The sequence below is a fragment of the Protopterus annectens genome, chromosome 2.part0 (assembly GCF_019279795.1).
Source record: "Protopterus annectens isolate FY-2018-M chromosome 2.part0, PAN1.0, whole genome shotgun sequence".
Lineage (NCBI taxonomy): Eukaryota > Metazoa > Chordata > Ceratodontiformes > Protopteridae > Protopterus > Protopterus annectens.
In genome coordinates this window covers 1,123,299,379-1,123,318,097 of record NC_056728.1, presented here as the reverse complement: position 1 = coordinate 1,123,318,097, position 18,719 = coordinate 1,123,299,379, and the positions used below count along the sequence as shown (strand labels likewise).

The following is an 18,719-nucleotide window of genomic DNA, read 5'->3' as shown; positions in this document are numbered from 1 at the left end:
GCCTTATATGCTGGTCCTCGTCTTTTGTTTGTGTTGTTCTGATATTGTCCATGATTGTGCGTTCTTCCTTTAATGTTGTCCATGAGGCTGTACTTGTGTCCCACTTGCTGGAGATCTGTGCTGAGGTTACACTCGTATTCAGGCAAATCAAATTGCACAGCTTCACAATATGCACATTACCACAACTGTACATAACATCCTTGATAGATGTCCTCTGCATTGTTCATGTAGGGAAGCTTATCTCACACAGACATCTTCCCCATTGTTATGTCACCTTGTGTGACAGTCACATAATACACATTTTCACTATGCAGTCCCTACTTTAATATATTGACATGTGATTGGTGTTGCTGCTACAACTGTCTTCCACTGACATCCCCTGATCTGCTGTACATAAGGTTGTTTCACCTGTCCTCTTTCCCTGTGTTCATTCCTACAATTCATCTGTGTGTCCCTATTTAATATTCTCACTTCCCTCGAGTGCTTATTTTACATGGCAGTGCATGTACCCTTACAAATCATTTATACAACGTCAGTACAGAATGCCAATATTTGGATTTTACAATAATCTGAACTGTAGATACACCATCCTGTACTGTGTTTGAACCATATACTTAATAATTCCTCTCAGCTCTCCAGATTTTCACAGAATGTCCAGATTTTTGCCTTTATATCTTTTGGTGTGTTCTTTATCAAATTTGTGGTTTTCTACCATATCACTGGGATGGTCTCAGGACTATGACTCAATAATTACATACATTTGAGTTTCAGACTTCAAATCCTTCAGAAAATGTAAACACAACCCCCTTGTTATCCTAACACATTTCATAAGAGAAAATATGTCAAATTTGCCCCTATTTCTGGGTCATTGTTCCTCCATTAGGTTGGGGTTTGTCCAGATGTCTTGCACTAAGAGATTGAGAGCTATGACAAGTATTATTTGCTAAGCCCTAGTGATCATTGTGGCATTCTGTGCAAAACCACTGACCTTCTTTGCTCTGACTTAAACAGGATTGCTATGTGTGTTGGCAACACTGTTGCTGGCCACAAAACCATGCTTATTTATGTTTAAATGCAGTGAGCAACATGAATATGCAACGAGTCCTGCTCAGGGGCTGCTCGTGCTATAGGACTGCAGGACTGCAGCCTTCCCAGCTGCAAAAACAACAAAATAAAAAAAAATAAATTTTTGAGTCCCGGAACAAAATAAAAAAAAATTTCGAATCCTGGCACTCCTCTGCGCATACATGATTGCACAGATGTGGAACTCCAGACTGCTTTGTCAGCAGTCCGGATAGGAGGAAAGGCCATCTCTGCCCTGTAGCCCAGAAGTTTGTGTGGTGACAACCTCACAGAACAGAAGACATCTGGACTGCAATGTTCACAGGCTTGAGCCTGCTCTTGTGCGAGTGAGCCCCCAGGAAGACATTGGAGCCAAGAACCATCCCCAGGAAGACAGCTGCACAGGACTATATGGAGTGTTTTGGGACTGTTACTGGAGCCTACGTTTTGGGACTGTTATTGGAGCCTACTGTCTCATTTCCAGGTAGGGAACCAAACCAAACCAATGGTGTGTGTGTGTGTGTGTGTGTGTGTGTGTGTGTGTGTGTGTGTGTGTGTGTGTGTGTGTGTGTGTGTGTGTGTGTGTGTGTGTGAGTGTGTGTGTGTGTGTGTGTGTGTGTAACAGGCTTGAACTCTGTACCTTGGGCCCCGGTGGCAAGAGCCTGAATTCCCTGCCCACCACCATTTGTAAAAGATGTACAGATTTTTCCCTCATACTTGTTCTGTTCCTCATAAAATCTGTGGTTTCTGTATTGTTGTGTCCTTACAAAGTCAGTAGTGCATTAGTGCAGTGGTAGCATTGTTATCCTCCCCTGTGTGAATGCCACTCACTGGTGCTAGTGGTGAGGATTGAGGCTCCTTGATTGCTTGGCCACTGCACGGGCATTACAGATCCAGTTAGGAAAGAGTACAGTAGTAAGGTGATTTCTCTGGATTTGAAGATGTTCGCTTGGAATTTAAATGGGCCAGATAGAAAGATTTTCTGACTATGGTGGACACATAGGTTCATAGATGATTACTAAGTTAATGGCACAAGAGCATTTATATCCCTAGCCAGTAATACTCAGGATATGACAATATTATATCTTAATTCCCCAGATATGGGATGGGGTAGTATCATGGTAGTGGGTCTTTGGGTGTTAGAGCCCTGAGTCATTTTACAGATGGCCTTTGTCCATAAGGGACATGGCAGTACCCTGGGAGTGAATTTACGGTTACATATCAATTTATCCAAATTGTTTTTGAAGAAAGTGAGGAATGGGCTTTGTTTTATGAAGATCAGAAGGTTATTCCATAGACAAGGTAGGCTTTTGGGGTACAAATCTGTCTCTCCATAAGTTCTGTTAGAGTCACACATAACATTCAGGTCCATGGAACATGCATCTCTTGTATAATTTTTTCTGAATATGTAACATTTTCATCAGGGCTGGATAAGAGAATGCCTTGTAGGTCAGGCATAAGCTACCTCTCAATAAATGATATGAGATGGGGTAAAGGGACAGGGCCTTTAGTCAGTCTGCATATGACATGTGTCTAATGCTTTGTATTTTTTTTTTAGTGAAAAACCTCTGGTGCCACTCCAGTTTGTGTAAGTGTCTGCTTAGGTACATGCAAAAGGCAGCAATGTACTCGATTATGGGTCTGATGAGGGCCAAGTACAATGGCACTGTGACTTCCTTGGATCTTGATGCTGCCTTTACTTATAAGTTGAGCCATACAGAAGGATTTCCTCACTACCATGGCTACCTGGTGGTAAAAGTTTAGGTTATTATCTGTGTTCCTAGGTCCCACACCCCTGGGTCTACTTTTAGGGTGTGCTACCAATATTATAATTTGGAGGGATATCTGATTTACCAAAGGGTATGATTACAAATTTGACTGAATGAGAGTTTGTCCATATAAGTACCCAGGTCTCTTATGACAGTATCTGTTTGAAAAGGAGTACCACTTGTAACAACATTTTTGCTGAAAGCTAATATTCTGCACTTTTTTGCATTTTGCTTGAATTCATTTTCAGTACATTAGGCATATGCCTATTTCAGCCCTTTCTGGAGCAGTTTAGTGTCTGTGAATGAATGAATGACAGTGCCCAGTTTCCAGTCATCAGTAAACCTGGTCAACCATGCTTCAAGGATATTGGCTTGTACACTTGCAAAATGAATTCTGAATAGGAGAAGCCCCATCACTGATCCCTGTGGTAACTGTATGTTCAGAGAGAGAGGGTTCCAGTAACTTTCACTACATTGGATCTGTTAGATAGCAAGTTTGCAATCCTACAAACAACACAGGGTTTTACATTGTTTGTCTAACTTTTCAATAATACTAGCATAGTGGATAGCATCAAAAACCTTGGACAGATCAAAATAAGCAACATACACTGACTGACCACTGTCCACAGTCACTGTAATATTTTCAGAGAAGTTTTATGGGTTCAGGGAACAGAACCTGCCCTTCACAAAACAAAACCGAGTGGGTCTAGATCATTTAACTTACCCATGTCTGCATTAATGAGTTCTGCTAAAATGTATTCCGTGGCTTAGCATATAAGACTGGTGAGGCTAATAGAGCTATAACTACATAGCATTGTAGAGGGGGTCATTCTCATGTAGAGGAGTCACAGGGGCTATTTTCTAGCTTGTCTACATGTGAATTCTAATTGATACTGTTGTAGACATGCTAGCAGACTGATGTCTTTTTGTCTGTCAAAGTACATTATGTATGTTTCTGAATCTCAGAGGATTGAGAATCATTCTTATTGTGTGATACCGCTCTCTGAATATAATGTTATAGGATTATTATACAAATCAGTATCTTGTGACAGCAGTTTTTCACTCACTGTTTTCCAAATGTACAGTTCTTTGAGTGAAAACCAGAGATCACAATTTTTTTTGGGGGTGTGTGTGATGAACCACCCTACATTTCCCATGTTGGAGTTTGTCTCCACTATACAATATAATAAACTCCAAGGGTGTAATGACTTATAAAAAAAAAATGAAATAGGGCTTCAGTGATCTCAAAAGGAAAGAATGGTTTCAACTGGTTTTGATAAATGTGTCCTTTCTTTCAATAACATTAACTGGTCTTAATGAAGATCTCATTTTGCTAAACTGTACAACTCCCTTTTCTGTTTCACTACTGAACAAAATCCAAAGGTCAGTACAGGCATAACATGCTTAATAAAGGTCTGTCAGCAAACCTTAAAATAATAATCAGCTAAAAATAAGTGTTTGAAGTGGGGAGTTTACATGATTGCTGCTTTGCACATGGTAGTGTTTGCTTTTCTTGATGAGAATGTTGATATTAAGGCCTGCCACAAGCAGTGCTGAGAAGATTTGCAGTTGTTTCATTTACTTGAGAAAAGACATCTGCTTCCTGATCTGCATCATAGTATAATTAGATAACTGAATGTCAGGCATGCTGTAAGGTGTGACTGAAGGCATGTGCTACCCAGGTACTTTTACTGACGCATTATGATAACTATAGCAATAATCTGGATGGAGTTTACTGCACATTTTACAGGCATAATGTTATTAAAGCACAAAGGTTTTGTGAGCAAACAGTTTTACATTGCTTAATTGAAAGCCTATTTAAAATTATATCCAGAGCAGCCCACAGTTATACCATTACATTTCAGATAAGCGGGGGGGGGGGGGGGGTATCCTGAATATTGAGCTAGTTCTTATTTAGATACACAGTTATTTCAATTTACTAGTGCTTTGTACAAAAGGGTTCTCTGTTCTGACATAAAACTCAGTCTTTTTTGTACTGCGGACCTCACTTTACAGTTGATTGGAGACTACCCTGGAAGCATTCAGTATCTAGATCTGGGTACCTGAAGTATCTTGAAATTTTTTGTATTAATAATTCCTTTTAAACAGACAGTTCATTGTACACACTGCTGGTATAACTCACAATGAGATATCTGGCTGTGTTATACACACTGTTTATTTAACTTATGGTGACCCAATGTATACATTGCCAGTATATAGAGCTCATGGTTAAATATCTGTCTCATATACGGTGTCAGTATATATATCTCATGGTAAGATGTTTGTTTTATTCTACATACTGTCAACATTTATAACTGTTTGTCTCAAAGTACACACTGTCAGCATTTGTAAATCACAGTAAAATATTTGGCTGTTTTTGTATACTGTCTCATTTTATGGAACTCATGGTAAAATATCTGTCTCATTGTACATACTGCTAGTATTTATAACATATGGTAAAATATCTGCCTCATTGTACATACTGCTAGTATTTATAATGTATGGTAAAATATCTGCCTCATTGTACATACTGCTAGTATTTATAACTCAGGATAAAATATCTGCCTCATTATACATACTGCTAGTATTTATAATGTATGGTAAAATATCTGCCTCATTGTACATACTGCTAGTATTTATAACTCAGGATAAAATATCTGCCTCATTATACATACTGCTAGTATTTATAATGTATGGTAAAATATCTGCCTCATTGTACATACTGCTAGTATTTATAATGTATGGTAAAATATCTGCCTCATTGTACATACTGCTAGTATTTATAACTCAGGGTAAAATATCTGTCTCATTGTACATAATGCTAGTATTTATAATGTATGGTAAAATATCTGCCTCATTGTACATACTGCTAGTATTTATAACTCAGGGTAAACTATCTGCCTCATTATACATACTGCTAGTATTTATAATGTATGGTAAAATATCTGCCTCATTGTACATACTGCTAGTATTTATAACTCAGGGTAAAATATCTGCCTCATTATACATACTGCTAGTATTTATAATGTATGGTAAAATATCTGCCTTATTGTACATACTGCTAGTATTTGTAACAAATGGTAAAATATCTGTCTCATTGTATATACTGCTAGTATTTATAATGTGTGGTATAATATCTGCCTTATTGGACATACTGCTAGTATTTGTAACAAATGGTAAAATATCTGTCTCATTATACATACTGCTAGTATTTATAATGTGTGGTAAAATATCTGCCTTATTGGACATACTGCTAGTATTTATAACGTGTGGTAAAATATCTGCCTTATTGTACATACTGCTAGTGTTTGTAACGTATGGTAAAATATCTGTCTCATTGTACATCCTGCTAGTATTTATAACTCAGGATAAAATATCTGTCTCATTGTACATACTGCTAGTATTTGTAACTCAGGGTAAAATATCTGTCTCATTGTACATCCTGCTAGTATTTATAACGTATGGTAAAATATCTGTCTCATTGTACATCCTGCTAGTATTTATAACTCAGGATAAAATATCTGTCTCATTGTACATACTGCTAGTATTTATAACTCAGGGTAAAATATCTGTCTCATTGTACATACTGCTAGTATTTAAAACGCATGGTAAAATATCCGCCTCATTGTACATACTGCTAGTATTTATAACTCAGGGTAAAATATCTGTCTCATTGTACATACTGCTAGTATTTATAACGTATGGTAAAATATCTGCCTCATTGTACATACTGCTAGTATTTATAACTCAGGGTAAAATATCTGTCTCATTGTACATACTGCTAGTATTTATAACGTATGGTAAAATATCTGCCTCATTGTACATACTGCTAGTATTTATAACTCAGGGTAAAATATCTGTCTCATTGTACATAATGCTAGTATTTATAACGTATGGTAAAATATCTGTCTCATTGTACATCCTGCTAGTATTTATAACTCAGGGTAAAATATCTGTCTCATTGTACATACTGCTAGTATTTAAAACGCATGGTAAAATATTCGCCTCATTGTACATACTGCTGGTATTTATAACTCAGGGTAAAATACCTGTCTCATTGTACATACTGCTAGTATTTATAACGTATGGTAAAATATCTGCCTCATTGTACATACTGCTAGTATTTATAACTCAGGGTAAAATATCTGTCTCATTGTACATAATGCTAGTATTTATAACGTATGGTAAAATATCTGCCTCATTGTATATACTGCTAGTATTTATAACTCAGGGTAAAATATCTGTCTCATTGTACATACTGCTAGTATTTATAACGTATGGTAAAATATCTGCCTCATTGTACATACTGCTAGTATTTATAACTCAGGATAAAATATCTGTCTCATTGTACATACTGCTAGTATTTGTAACTCAGGGTAAAATATCTGTTTCATTGTACATACTGCTAGTATTTGTAGCTCAGGTATATTATTGGGTCCCATGAAAGCTGTATTCTTGGCCTTGGACAATGCAGCTTTAACCGGTGCTGCAGTAATGCTGGGTGCTTGGCATTCTTCTGGTATTGTGATTGGTCCTTTAGGGGAGGAGAGAGGGGTAACATTGGCACTAAATCTGTCGGCCAGTATGTTGGCAATATCTGTTGCTCAGTGTAGGAGGCACCATTGTGCAGTAACTTAGAGCAAATCTGGGTATTGCCATGGAGGTTCTTGATTTAGCTGTAGAAGGCCTTATGATGAACTTGCTTCGTACTTTTCATGGGTTACTGGTTCCATCTCTGAATGTCTTAGGATCAGGTGGCATTGCATCCAGTTATCAGTTCCCAAGGTCTTGAGTCCATTATAAAATAACCACTGCATTGTTTCAGGAAGTTATTTAGGTATCTGTCTGAGGCCATTTGGGATGTGGGATGTATACAGAAACACTGTATAAGTAAATATATTGACACTGTTATTCTCTATACACAATCTTCCTTGCCAGTTTCCATTCTGACCTTCATTCATCTTTGCTAACATTGAAGGTTAGGTTTCATTTAGCAAACGTACACTAATCTTAGCAAGACCAAAACTTTCCTTACTTAGTACCAAAAAAAAAAAAGTCAAGCAGCAGTATAACACTTGTGTAGGTCATGCAGTCATTTACAGTAAAAAGTAAAGTAGCACCTACTTGAAAGTACTTTGGTGTCATTGTGAAGCTAAACTGTGCCTCCTTCTGGTATGTAAAGTATGTTATAAAGAACACGAATGTAAAAGTTACACTAATGAACAGGTTGGAAAGCGTCTGGAAGCCACAGCAGAGGCCAAACTCTTTATGTAGAGCAACACTGGTCCTGTTGTTTCTTTTCTTTTTTTTTGTATGGATTTTAGAAGGAGACTGCCTCAGAGATGGCAGGCTGACAGACTTGTCAGGGCATGTTCATCACTTTGCTGTTTTAGAAGCCTTGCAGGGGTGAAATCTGCAGCTAAAGCTGTAGTACCTTCAGCTGAGCAAAGTATACATATTGTTACACAGCTGACAGAGTCACCATTTATCTGAGCTTGTAATCCAAAAGACCCATGTAAGGCTGTCTACGTACCCATTCACTCCCTTGCACTGAGAAGATTATACAGTATGCTCTGCTACAAAGCTTGTTTTACAGAATGGGAAGGGGAGTTATACAGTCTTCAAACTTATATTCAGATGTGTATTGTAACTTCCTCCTGCAAAATTAAATTGAAAAAAGATTTTGCAAATCAGCATGATAGTACTGCAGAGTTATTTGACTAATCCCCTTCCTTGTGTGTTTACCTACTAACACCCGTCTCACTCCTGTCCACTTTTACTGGTACCTGGAGATTAAAATTATGCTTAGCTGTAGTATGAAGTTAATGATTTTCTCCTTCACATCAGAAGGAATGATTGTATACCTATTTAGTGACATTTTTCCTGTTCATTTACAACAGTCATTCATCAGTAGTGAACAAATAGTATAATAAAAGTGTCTGCTGCAGAATACTTCATAACACTATATATATATATATATATATATATATATATGTATATATATATATATATATATATATATATATATATATATATATGTGTGTGTGTGTGTATACTGCCACCGTACAGGATACTTGCATGTGGTATGTGTGAGAGTTTTTGACTATTGACAGCCATCTGTCTACATTCCACCTGGTGTAGTAAACTATACTGGTAATATGAGCCCTGCATATTGTTTTCATACTGTCACTTAGAAGTGTATAACATATACACCATCTGCTATATATTCAGGTTACTTCTTAGGTTTCACCTTGAAAAGGCAACTGGTCAGCTGGGACTAACCCAAATGGCAAACCAAAATAAATAAAAGAAGAACTAAACATCTAGTAAAAGGCTTTTGTACAAGCTGTACTGGATACCACACAGTTCAAAAAAAAGAAGGCTCCATCCTTTTAATTGACTTCTAGCAGGGAAGTCTTATATTTGATATTTCCAAATAAAATTTGCAATAATAAAATGTTGTTTTTATGTTTAAAACAAATAGTGATGTACATATTAATAGAACAAATGTTCCTTTCTCAAAGAAAATGTAAATTGAGTGTTGTTTTTACAGAAAAGAACTGTATTTGGATGTTATATATAAAACTGTTTCCCCACTCTTTTTGTTGAATTAGTTTACCCTTTTTATTATTTTTGGATAAACAATTTACATTGTAAACCCAACTAGAATTAAGTCTGGCAGTAAACTCAGCAAACACCTTAAACATATTTGGGAAACCAGTTCTTCCTTAGAAGCTGTGTAGACTAGAAATAAACTTAATTTCTTACTTAACGGAACAAACCGATCTGGTGTAATTCTGTTTTTGGAATGTTTCATTAAATGCAGGCTGAAATGACTTCCACCTCTTTGAAAAATTCCATTTCATTAATAAATAGATATACTTTTATTATATTATATGATATCACACATTTAGTTGTTACATTGCATACACCAACCTTTCCCATCCAGTATTCTACAGCATGTCATTCTAATCTGAGTTGTATAACACCTGTTTGTTTGTGGCACTGTGTGCAGAAGTTTTATATCAGAATGTTTACTGGTTTTGTACTGCTTCTTTTTGTTTCACTCCATGTAAATTTTTATCACAGTTTTTGTTTTAGTCCATGTAATTTTTTATCACATTTATAGCTAGAGATGCTGTTTAATGAGCGGGACTGATCTGGTTTATTAATTAACATACTCAGATAGACATCCTGTGGCTTGTGGCTGTTGAAGCTTACACTGGATTGTTTTTTCTTGTCTTTTTCAGGCCATCATGCAAGGTATTCTTTAATAAGGATCCCATTAAGATCAGTCATGCCCGTGGTCAGTACATGTACGATGACAATGGTGAGGAGTATCTGGATTGCATCAACAATGTGGCCCATGGTAAGATAACCAGTTTGTTTTTATACATGTTATTGTTTGATAACTCAACATTTACTTGAGTGCTTGCTTTAAATGTATGTTGTTTTAAACATTTTGTCCAAAAAGAAATTAAATTGATTTTATTAACTAATCATAGCTAACCTGTCCCACTTAAGAGCATTTCAGTCATAAAAGGCCCCACTTAATACTGGATGGAAATATTTAAATGATTTATAACAAATAGCAAAAGCAGCCAGTTATTCCATTAGCAATGCAAAAAATACAAGTGAAGCAAGCAGTATTTCAGCTGAATATATGCACAGTTAATCGTTTTTTCGTAATGTACATGTCTATAAATGGTAATAAATGATAGCATTTTCTGTAGAATTAGTTAGAAATTTTCAAAAGCCAAATTACTAAAAGCCCCTAATCCTTGACTCTCAAAATAGATCCTACCTATTCTTCCTCTCAATTTCAGTTATTGTTTTAAAAAGCAACATTTTAGTGAGAATGACTCACTTGTGCTTTAAAAATGTTATGGTATGGAAAACTAATAGAGCTTGCTTAACAACAAGATAGATGTTTTTTTCACTCAGTGCAACTGTTTTATCTGTGGCAGTCCTTTCACCCATCCAAGTTAATATCACCATGCAAAACTAAATACTGACAAAACATGAAGTAAGATTTTGAAGAATTTTGCCATGGCACTAAGACTGACAACTGAAGACTTGTATCAGCCCTTGTCTTCTGTACCACTCTTCGCCAAAAAAAAAAAAAATCCCCAAAACAGAAATTTGGCTACTGCCATTCCCAATATTAAAAATATGGAAATGACAAAATAAGGAAAACTAGGCTAACACGATGTATCAGAATACTGTTACTTAAGAAAATGCAGCTAAACCTACAGCAAGAGCTCAGCAGGATGTTCTATGGCTGTGGAATCAGATCTGAAATACTTACTGTATGATTCCTTAATAGGCCTGTCACTCCAACTTGTGTTTATCCATCACAACATATCTTATGCACAAATTTGTTTTTAAAATTGGATCCTATTCCTAGTGCCCTAGGCTACAGATGCCACTGTACTATGGATGGTCCTGCCACTAGACAGATGTTCATCGTGTTTCACTGTTGCAGTCATTACTCTTGGGTTATCCTACTGGCAGGCTACCCACAGTCGGCCAGAATTCCAAAGTCTAGGTCCGGCGTCGGTTGCTGTCGCCTCTTCCCTGACGTCAGTGCGCCAGGGGTATAAAAGATGCAGCCGACGCCATTTTCTTCAGTCTTTCTTGCCGTGCGGTGCCCGAAGCAAAAGCAGTTTGCAAGTGTCGGTCGGCCGACTCCTGAGATTTTCAAATACGAATTTCAGAACCGAAGTCTTCATTAAAGCTAAGTACCCCATTGGCGAAACTTTTTTCTTGCTCCAGACCGATGTCAGAAAAAGTTAACAATTGTATTTCTTGTGGGAAGCAAATACCTCATAAGGATTTTCACTCTTACTGTATTCCTTGCCTAGGCCCTGATCATAACGTTGTTAACTGTCGGTTTTGTGCTAGATTTAACCAACGCACTATCAAGCATCGGTTCGATTTTGCCTTCCATTACTTTGGCCGAAGATTTAACTATATAATGCCGTTGGATCAGCCGACAACCGGAGTTTACAAAAAACACAAGGACAAGGAAAAAGATAGGCATCCGAGGTCCAAAATCGACGACGAAGCCTCTGCTAGGCCAGTCGCCGGTTCTCAGTGAGGCACTTTCGCAGCCCCTGGCGCCCACTACCTCAGAGCCACAGGCCGCTTCCGACTCCCACGTGGAGCCGACTGGGCCTCTGGATACTCAAGGTATTGAAATCATAACTTCAGATGGGTCCGGAGCCGCTGAGCAGGCATCGGCTTCTGAGTGTGTCTTCAGACCTACACAACTATATATTAAGCCATCTTCAGCTTCAAAGACAAAGACTAAAGCAGCTCTAAAGACAAAGAAACAAGTACAGCATTCTCCAACTCAGACTTCCATGCCTAAAAAACAGATGCTTAAAATGGCCGAAGACCTAATTACTTTGATCAGGGGCTCCCATCACCCTCCTGATAAGAGGCCTAAGCAAGAGGCAGAGTATGATTCTTCTGATCAGGTTTCTATTTCCTCTGATTCCTCTTCTGAACAGGATTACTCCATGCTTCCCTATGAGGATTCTGATGCTGAAGAATCCATTCCTTCAGCCTCTCCTCCTGAGGATTATTCTTTTGGGGAAACCCTGCATACCATGAGGGAACATTTCCACTGGGAGAGCCAAGATTATTCTGAATCTAAGAAAAGGCTCAGAGACTTTCTGCTACTTCCTCAGCACAGACCCCTTGCTATTCCACCTGTTCTAGACATTGTAGATGATGTATTTTCAGAGTCCGGCCTGTCCCATGACTCTTTACCCCCTGCACCTGCTAAGTCAGACAGATACTACAGGGTCCTGGATTCTCATAAATTCCTGTATAAAAACCCCGCTTCTGACCTAGAAACTATATCTCAGGGTCCCAAGGGGGTTAAAGCTTCCACTGCAAAAAACCCTGTCCCCTCTGACAGGGATTCCAGGTCTCTAGACAAATGGGGGAAAAAACTCTACACTTCAGCAACCCTGGCCGTAAGGGCTTTAAATTGTCAGTTTCATATGCTTAAATATCAGCAATATTTAATATCACTGCTTAAACAGAAAATGTTGACAAATACTGAATGTTCAGAGAACAAGGAATTGCAGGATTTATTGCATGCAGCTGAACAAGTGGGAAAGCATACTTTGCAATGTGGTTATGATTCTCTGGAGGCCTCTTGCAGGGCCGCTGTTACAGGTTCTTTTATTAGAAGGCATGCTTGGTTAAAGGAACAAAATCTGCCTGATCATGTTAAAGCAAAATTATTAGATGCACCATTACAGCATGATACTTTGTTTGGTACAAAAGCAGAAGTGTTGAAAAAAATGGAGGATAAAGCAAAATCCATGCAGACAGTCAAGGATTTCTTACAGGTACAGCCACCCAGGTTTAGCAGAAACTGGCCTTCTAAAAATTGGTCCTTTCCAGCGTCAGATAGACCACAAAGAGGCAATTACAGGCATCCCAGAGGCAGATCTCAGCCCCAAGGCTCATACAGGCCTAAACAATGGGGTGCTCCTACCTCCAAAAGCGGAGAAGACAAATCACAACCTTTCAGGAAACAGTCCCAATGACTTTCCTCTACCAGATCCAAACACTTTTCTTTTGGCAGCCCCCTTAGGGGGAAAAATAGCACTTTTTTCATCAAATTGGCAAAGGATTACCCAAGACAAATGGGTCCCAAATATAGTGTCCCAAGGCTACAGGTTCCATTTTCACACTTTACCAAGGTCAAAAGGCATGCCAGACCTGCCACACAATCAATGGGCAGAGGCACAAAAACAAATTACAGCCCTCATGGATATGAGGGCCATTCAGCATGTACCACAACAAGAGCAGGGGGAAGGATTTTACTCCAGACTTTTCCTAGTACCCAGAAAGGACAAAAAGTGGAGACCAATACTGGACCTGTCTATACTAAACACATTTCTGGAAGTTCCAAAATTCAGGATGTTTACTCTACAGCAGCTACTGCCCATGCTGGGCAAGAAGGCATGGCTCGTAACTTTGGACCTAAAAGAGGCATACCTGCATGTCCTAATCAGGCAATCTTGCAGAAGATACCTCAGATTCATAGCTGGCTCAATGCATTACCAATTCTCTGCACTGCCCTTTGGCTTATCTACTGTGCCCACGGTCTTCACAAAATGCCTGGCACCAGTAATTGCGTTTTGCAGACAAAAAGGAATTCAAGTATACCCCTACTTGGACGACTGCCTAATTCAAGCAGAGAACAAAAACATTCTACTAAAGCATCTGGCATTTGTAAAAAGATTACTAATGGGCCTAGGGTACACAGTAAATGAAAATAAATCAAAACTAGTGCCCTCTCAAGAGATAATATTCCTGGGTGCAAGCCTAAATACAACTGCCCAGATGGCTTATCTCACGCCAGACAAACAAAAGCAACTGACTACTTACTTCTAGAATTTGGCAACAAAAACCCACTTATCTGCAAGGAAAATCCTGCAAGCCTTGGATTTCATGGCATCCTGCATCCTCCTAATTCCATATGCCAGACTGCATATGAGGAAACTGCAATGGTATCTAAAAAGTGTTTGGACTCAACATTGCCACAGCCTGGAGACAGTAATTGCACTCATTCCCTGCCTGCAACAGGAGTTTCGATGGTGGGCAGAAGCCTGTCACCACAACAAGGGTCTGCCATTCAGTTTACCCCCAGCCAGACAAACACTGACAACGGATGCATCAGATTATGCCTGGGGGGCCCATATGGCAGGCAAATGTATTCAGGGCGCATGGCCTACAAACCAGATGCATCTTCACATCAATCAAAAAGAGATGCTAGCTGTTCAAAATGCCCTGACAGCTTTCAAGGACCTACTTCATCCAGGGCAATTACTGATAAAGACAGGCAACACTACAGTCATGTGGTACATAAACAAACAGGGAGGTACACATTCCTACCCCCTCTGCAGACAAGCAAGCACAATTCCTGCCAGGAAAAACAAATACTCTGGCAGACGAACTAAGCAGACACCTCATGGATCCCCACGAATGGAAACTGGATCCACAAGTCTTCAGCGAGATAATAAGGAAATGGGGATGCCCAGACATAGATCTATTTGCCTCCCCTCACAACTGCCAATTGCAGAGATTTTGCACAAGGATTTATCACAAGCAAGCATGGAAAGTGGACGCCTATCCTTCAGCTGGAAAAATCTAACAGTATATGCTTTTCCCCCACTGCTTCTCCTTCCCAGGGTACTCCTAAAGGTCAGACAAGAGAAGACAAAAATGATACTGATTGCACCAGACTGGCCACGCCAGCACTGGTACCCAATCCTGAAGAGCTTGTCTCAGGGTCCAGCATGGATACTGCCTCAAACGTCTCACTTGCTGACCCAACAAAACAGTCAAATCCTGCACAGCCAACTCAGGACCTTAAATCTGGCAGCATGGCGGATAATGTAGCCATTCAGAACACTCCTCTTTCAAAAGCTGTTATGGATGTTATCTTGGAGGCCAGGAGGCCCAGTACCAGAAAGTCTTATGCAGAAAAATGGAAGAGATTCTCTGCTTGGAACCAGGAACAAGGCATAGACATGGGTGTACCAAATATCCCTCAGATTTTGCAATATCTAACTGAGATGCTAAACAAAGGACTTTCCTTCTCATCTATTAAGATTCATGCCTCTGCCATTTCAGCCCATTACAATACAGAACCACCTATCTTTTCTCATCCTTTAATAAGGCAGTACCTCAGAGGGGCCAAAAACATTAGGCCTCGAAGGAGAGCACCAATTCTGCCCTGGGACCGCAATTATGTTTTGGAAAAACTCACACTGCCCCCTTTCGAGCCAGCATCAACAGCAGATATAAAATTCTTATCCTGGAAAACAGCTCTGCTCCTAGCAATAACCTCTGCAAGACGAGTCTCAGAGTTACAAGCACTCATGGCTGTGGAACCTTTCATCATTTTTCATCCAGACAGGGTTTCTCTGAGGACGAACCCTACATTTATGCCTAAGGTGGTGTCCAATGTGGCCCTCAACCAAACCATTCACTTACCAACCTTTTATCCTAATCCACAGAACAAGGGTGAGAAAATTCTGCATTATTTGGATATACACAGACAGCTAAGATTCTACTTGGACAGAACTAAAACTTTCAGAAAGACTGATCAACTTTTAGTGTCATATGCTGCAGGTTCTCAAGGAAAGGCCATCTCAAAACAGATTTTTTTCTAAATGGATAGGCCATTGCATCCATTTCTGCTATTTCCAACATGGCAAATCAGTGCCTAAGGACATTAGGCCTCATTCCACCAGAGCAGCAGCCACTTCAGCAGCCTTCCTCAGAGGAGTACCAACCAAAGATATCTTAGAGACTTAGAGGCTGCAACTTGGAGTTCAGTGCACACCTTCACAAAGCACTACCACTTACCTCTTTACTCTAAGTCCAGAGCAGGCTTTGCCACTGCAGTTCTGCAGGGCCTCATAGCCTCTCCTAATCCTATTTAGCCCAGCCACCCTACCTCAGCTTTGGGATTCAACCCAAGAGTAATGACTGCAACAGTGAAACACGATGAACATAGTACAGTTGTGTACCTACCATAAATGTAGATGTTTGAGTATATTCACTGTTGCAGTCCAGGTTACCCACCCACCATCCCCCTTTTCTTTGCTGGGGCTTATCTGCACTTCTCTATCCTATACAACCTTTTTGGTGTATTTGCTTGTAGATGAAAGACATGTTATTTTTCAGCATGTATTTTTATTGGCATATTCATTCAGCCTTCCAATTTAGGGGCACCTGACATCTGGGGCAAGAAAAACTGAAAAAATGGCGTCGGCTGCATCTTTTATACCCCTGGCGCACTGACGTCAGGGAAGAGGCGACAGCAACCAACGCCGGACCTAGACTTTGGAATTCTGGCCGACTGCAGGTTGCCTGCCAGCAGGATAACCCAAGAGTAATGACTGCAACAGTGAATACACTCAAACATCTACATTTATGGTAGGTACACAACCGTACTTTTTGTTTCCATCATAGTAATATTGTCAGGTTGGCTGTTGAACAGATAGCATACTGGCCTATGATTCTGGATGATCAAAATGCACTGGGTTCTACTCCTACTCTAGGTGCTTGGACTAATTTTCCAATAGTGACATCTTAGTGTATCATAAGATGGGTATTGAATTCCTGAACTACCATCCTTCATATGAGATGTTAAACAAAGATTTCATCCATCAAGCTAGTGATGGCTGAGGTGGACATTAAAGATCCCATGACACTTATTGAAGAAAGAGTGGGGGAATTTTCCTGATGTCTTGGCTAAATTTCTCTTAGTCAGCATGAACGTTGGTGTTGGAAGATCAGAAGGCTTTGGGTTCTAATCCCACACCAGGTACATGGACTAATTTACAATACTAACACTGCAATGCAGCATAAGGGAGTTGCTGCACTCCTGATTGTGCTGCCTTCAAATGAGATGCTAAACCAAGGCCCCATTTACATTTTGTTAAAGGTAGTTCAAGTGGATGTAAAGGAACTTCTGGTACTTATTGAACAGAGTAAGAATTCTTTATTTATAACCAGTCAAAGTAACATGATACAAAAATTTAAAAACACAACTCCCAGTTAAACTGTCCTGTATCAACCATTCCTTCTCCATTCTTGCACCCAAGCTCTGACAATCTCTACTCCTTCACCTGAAAGAGATCTTTGGAGCTCAACTCAAAAGACACTTCATCAAAAATCTGACTGCAAGTGCTTTTCCACTGGACATATAACCCTTACTCCCTCCTCGGCCGCATCACTTCTACTTTGATCCTCGGCTCTCAGCTTCTGCTTCCCTCTCATTTTTACTACTAAAATTAATTCACATTTGATTTTTACTCTGCTAATATTATTTACAATTGTATCAATTGTCTATGGGATTATCTACCTTCTGCGATTACTGTGTGTTTGTGAATTTGTTGTATTTTCTCTTTTTGGGAATTTTTTTATCTGGGCTGTACCCACAAATGATATGTAAAATAAATAAATAAAATAAAAATGTTTTTCAGCATTCTTTCTGCCTTTTTCTGTTTTATATTTGCAAAAAGCATAACATTCTTTCTGCTTTTTTCTGTTTTAAACACAAACTTCTTAATATGTTGTGTTTCTTATCCTCCTCTTCCTTTCATCCATAACCACTTTTTTTGTCTTTCTTTACTGGGAGTTTATTAGTTATTAATCTCCACAAAAATCTTCATATTCATTAAAATACCATTTTCATACTTATAATGACATCTATAATTTCACTTTCTATTCCGTGCCAAGGCTCAATTTTGTAACCTTTATCCATAGTGCATGCATACCAACTTTTCCTATTGTGTTACTTCTGTTACATGACTTTTCCATTCTTTTCTTTTATTCATTTATTCAATTATCTCTCTTTCATTTTTCTTACACTTCCTAGATTGTATTGACTTAAAAAATTCTTCATAATTTACATCTTATATTTTAGTCACAACATTGTTTGCTTTTTCATTTTGTATGACTTCAGTACTCAAAGTAGGTGCACTGAGCACAAAAAAACTACTGGATTTATTAAACTGAACCTTGTTCCACCTATTGTATTGTGTACTGTGCATCTTTTTTACACAATTTAATATTGAACCTCAAACTGTATGAAAAGTCACTTCTAACAGACCCTTTTCAAGCCTTAATTGAAATGTAAATACTCTGCCTAATTAGCCTAGTCTCCCTAATATTACCAAATATATTAAGTAAACTTTTTTCGGAAAAGATAAGCCATATAATTTCCTTGCAACAATTAAATCCTTTACCTTCTGTGTTAAATCATCCCATTATTTTAGTATGTTATCTTCATATTTGATGTCTTACACTTCAGTGCTGCAGCCACCTAAATCTCCTTCATTAGAA

General features: G+C 38.8%; 1 protein-coding gene across 1 annotated transcript in view; it reads left to right on the top strand.

The window, feature by feature from the left end:
* Positions 1-18,719, top strand: part of ETNPPL (ethanolamine-phosphate phospho-lyase) — a 276,355-nt gene that overhangs the window by 48,854 nt on the left and 208,782 nt on the right. The window contains exon 2 of the mRNA XM_044061317.1: positions 10,082-10,200. Coding sequence (XP_043917252.1) covers positions 10,082-10,200 — 119 coding nt within the window. The remainder of the gene's footprint in view (positions 1-10,081; positions 10,201-18,719) is intronic.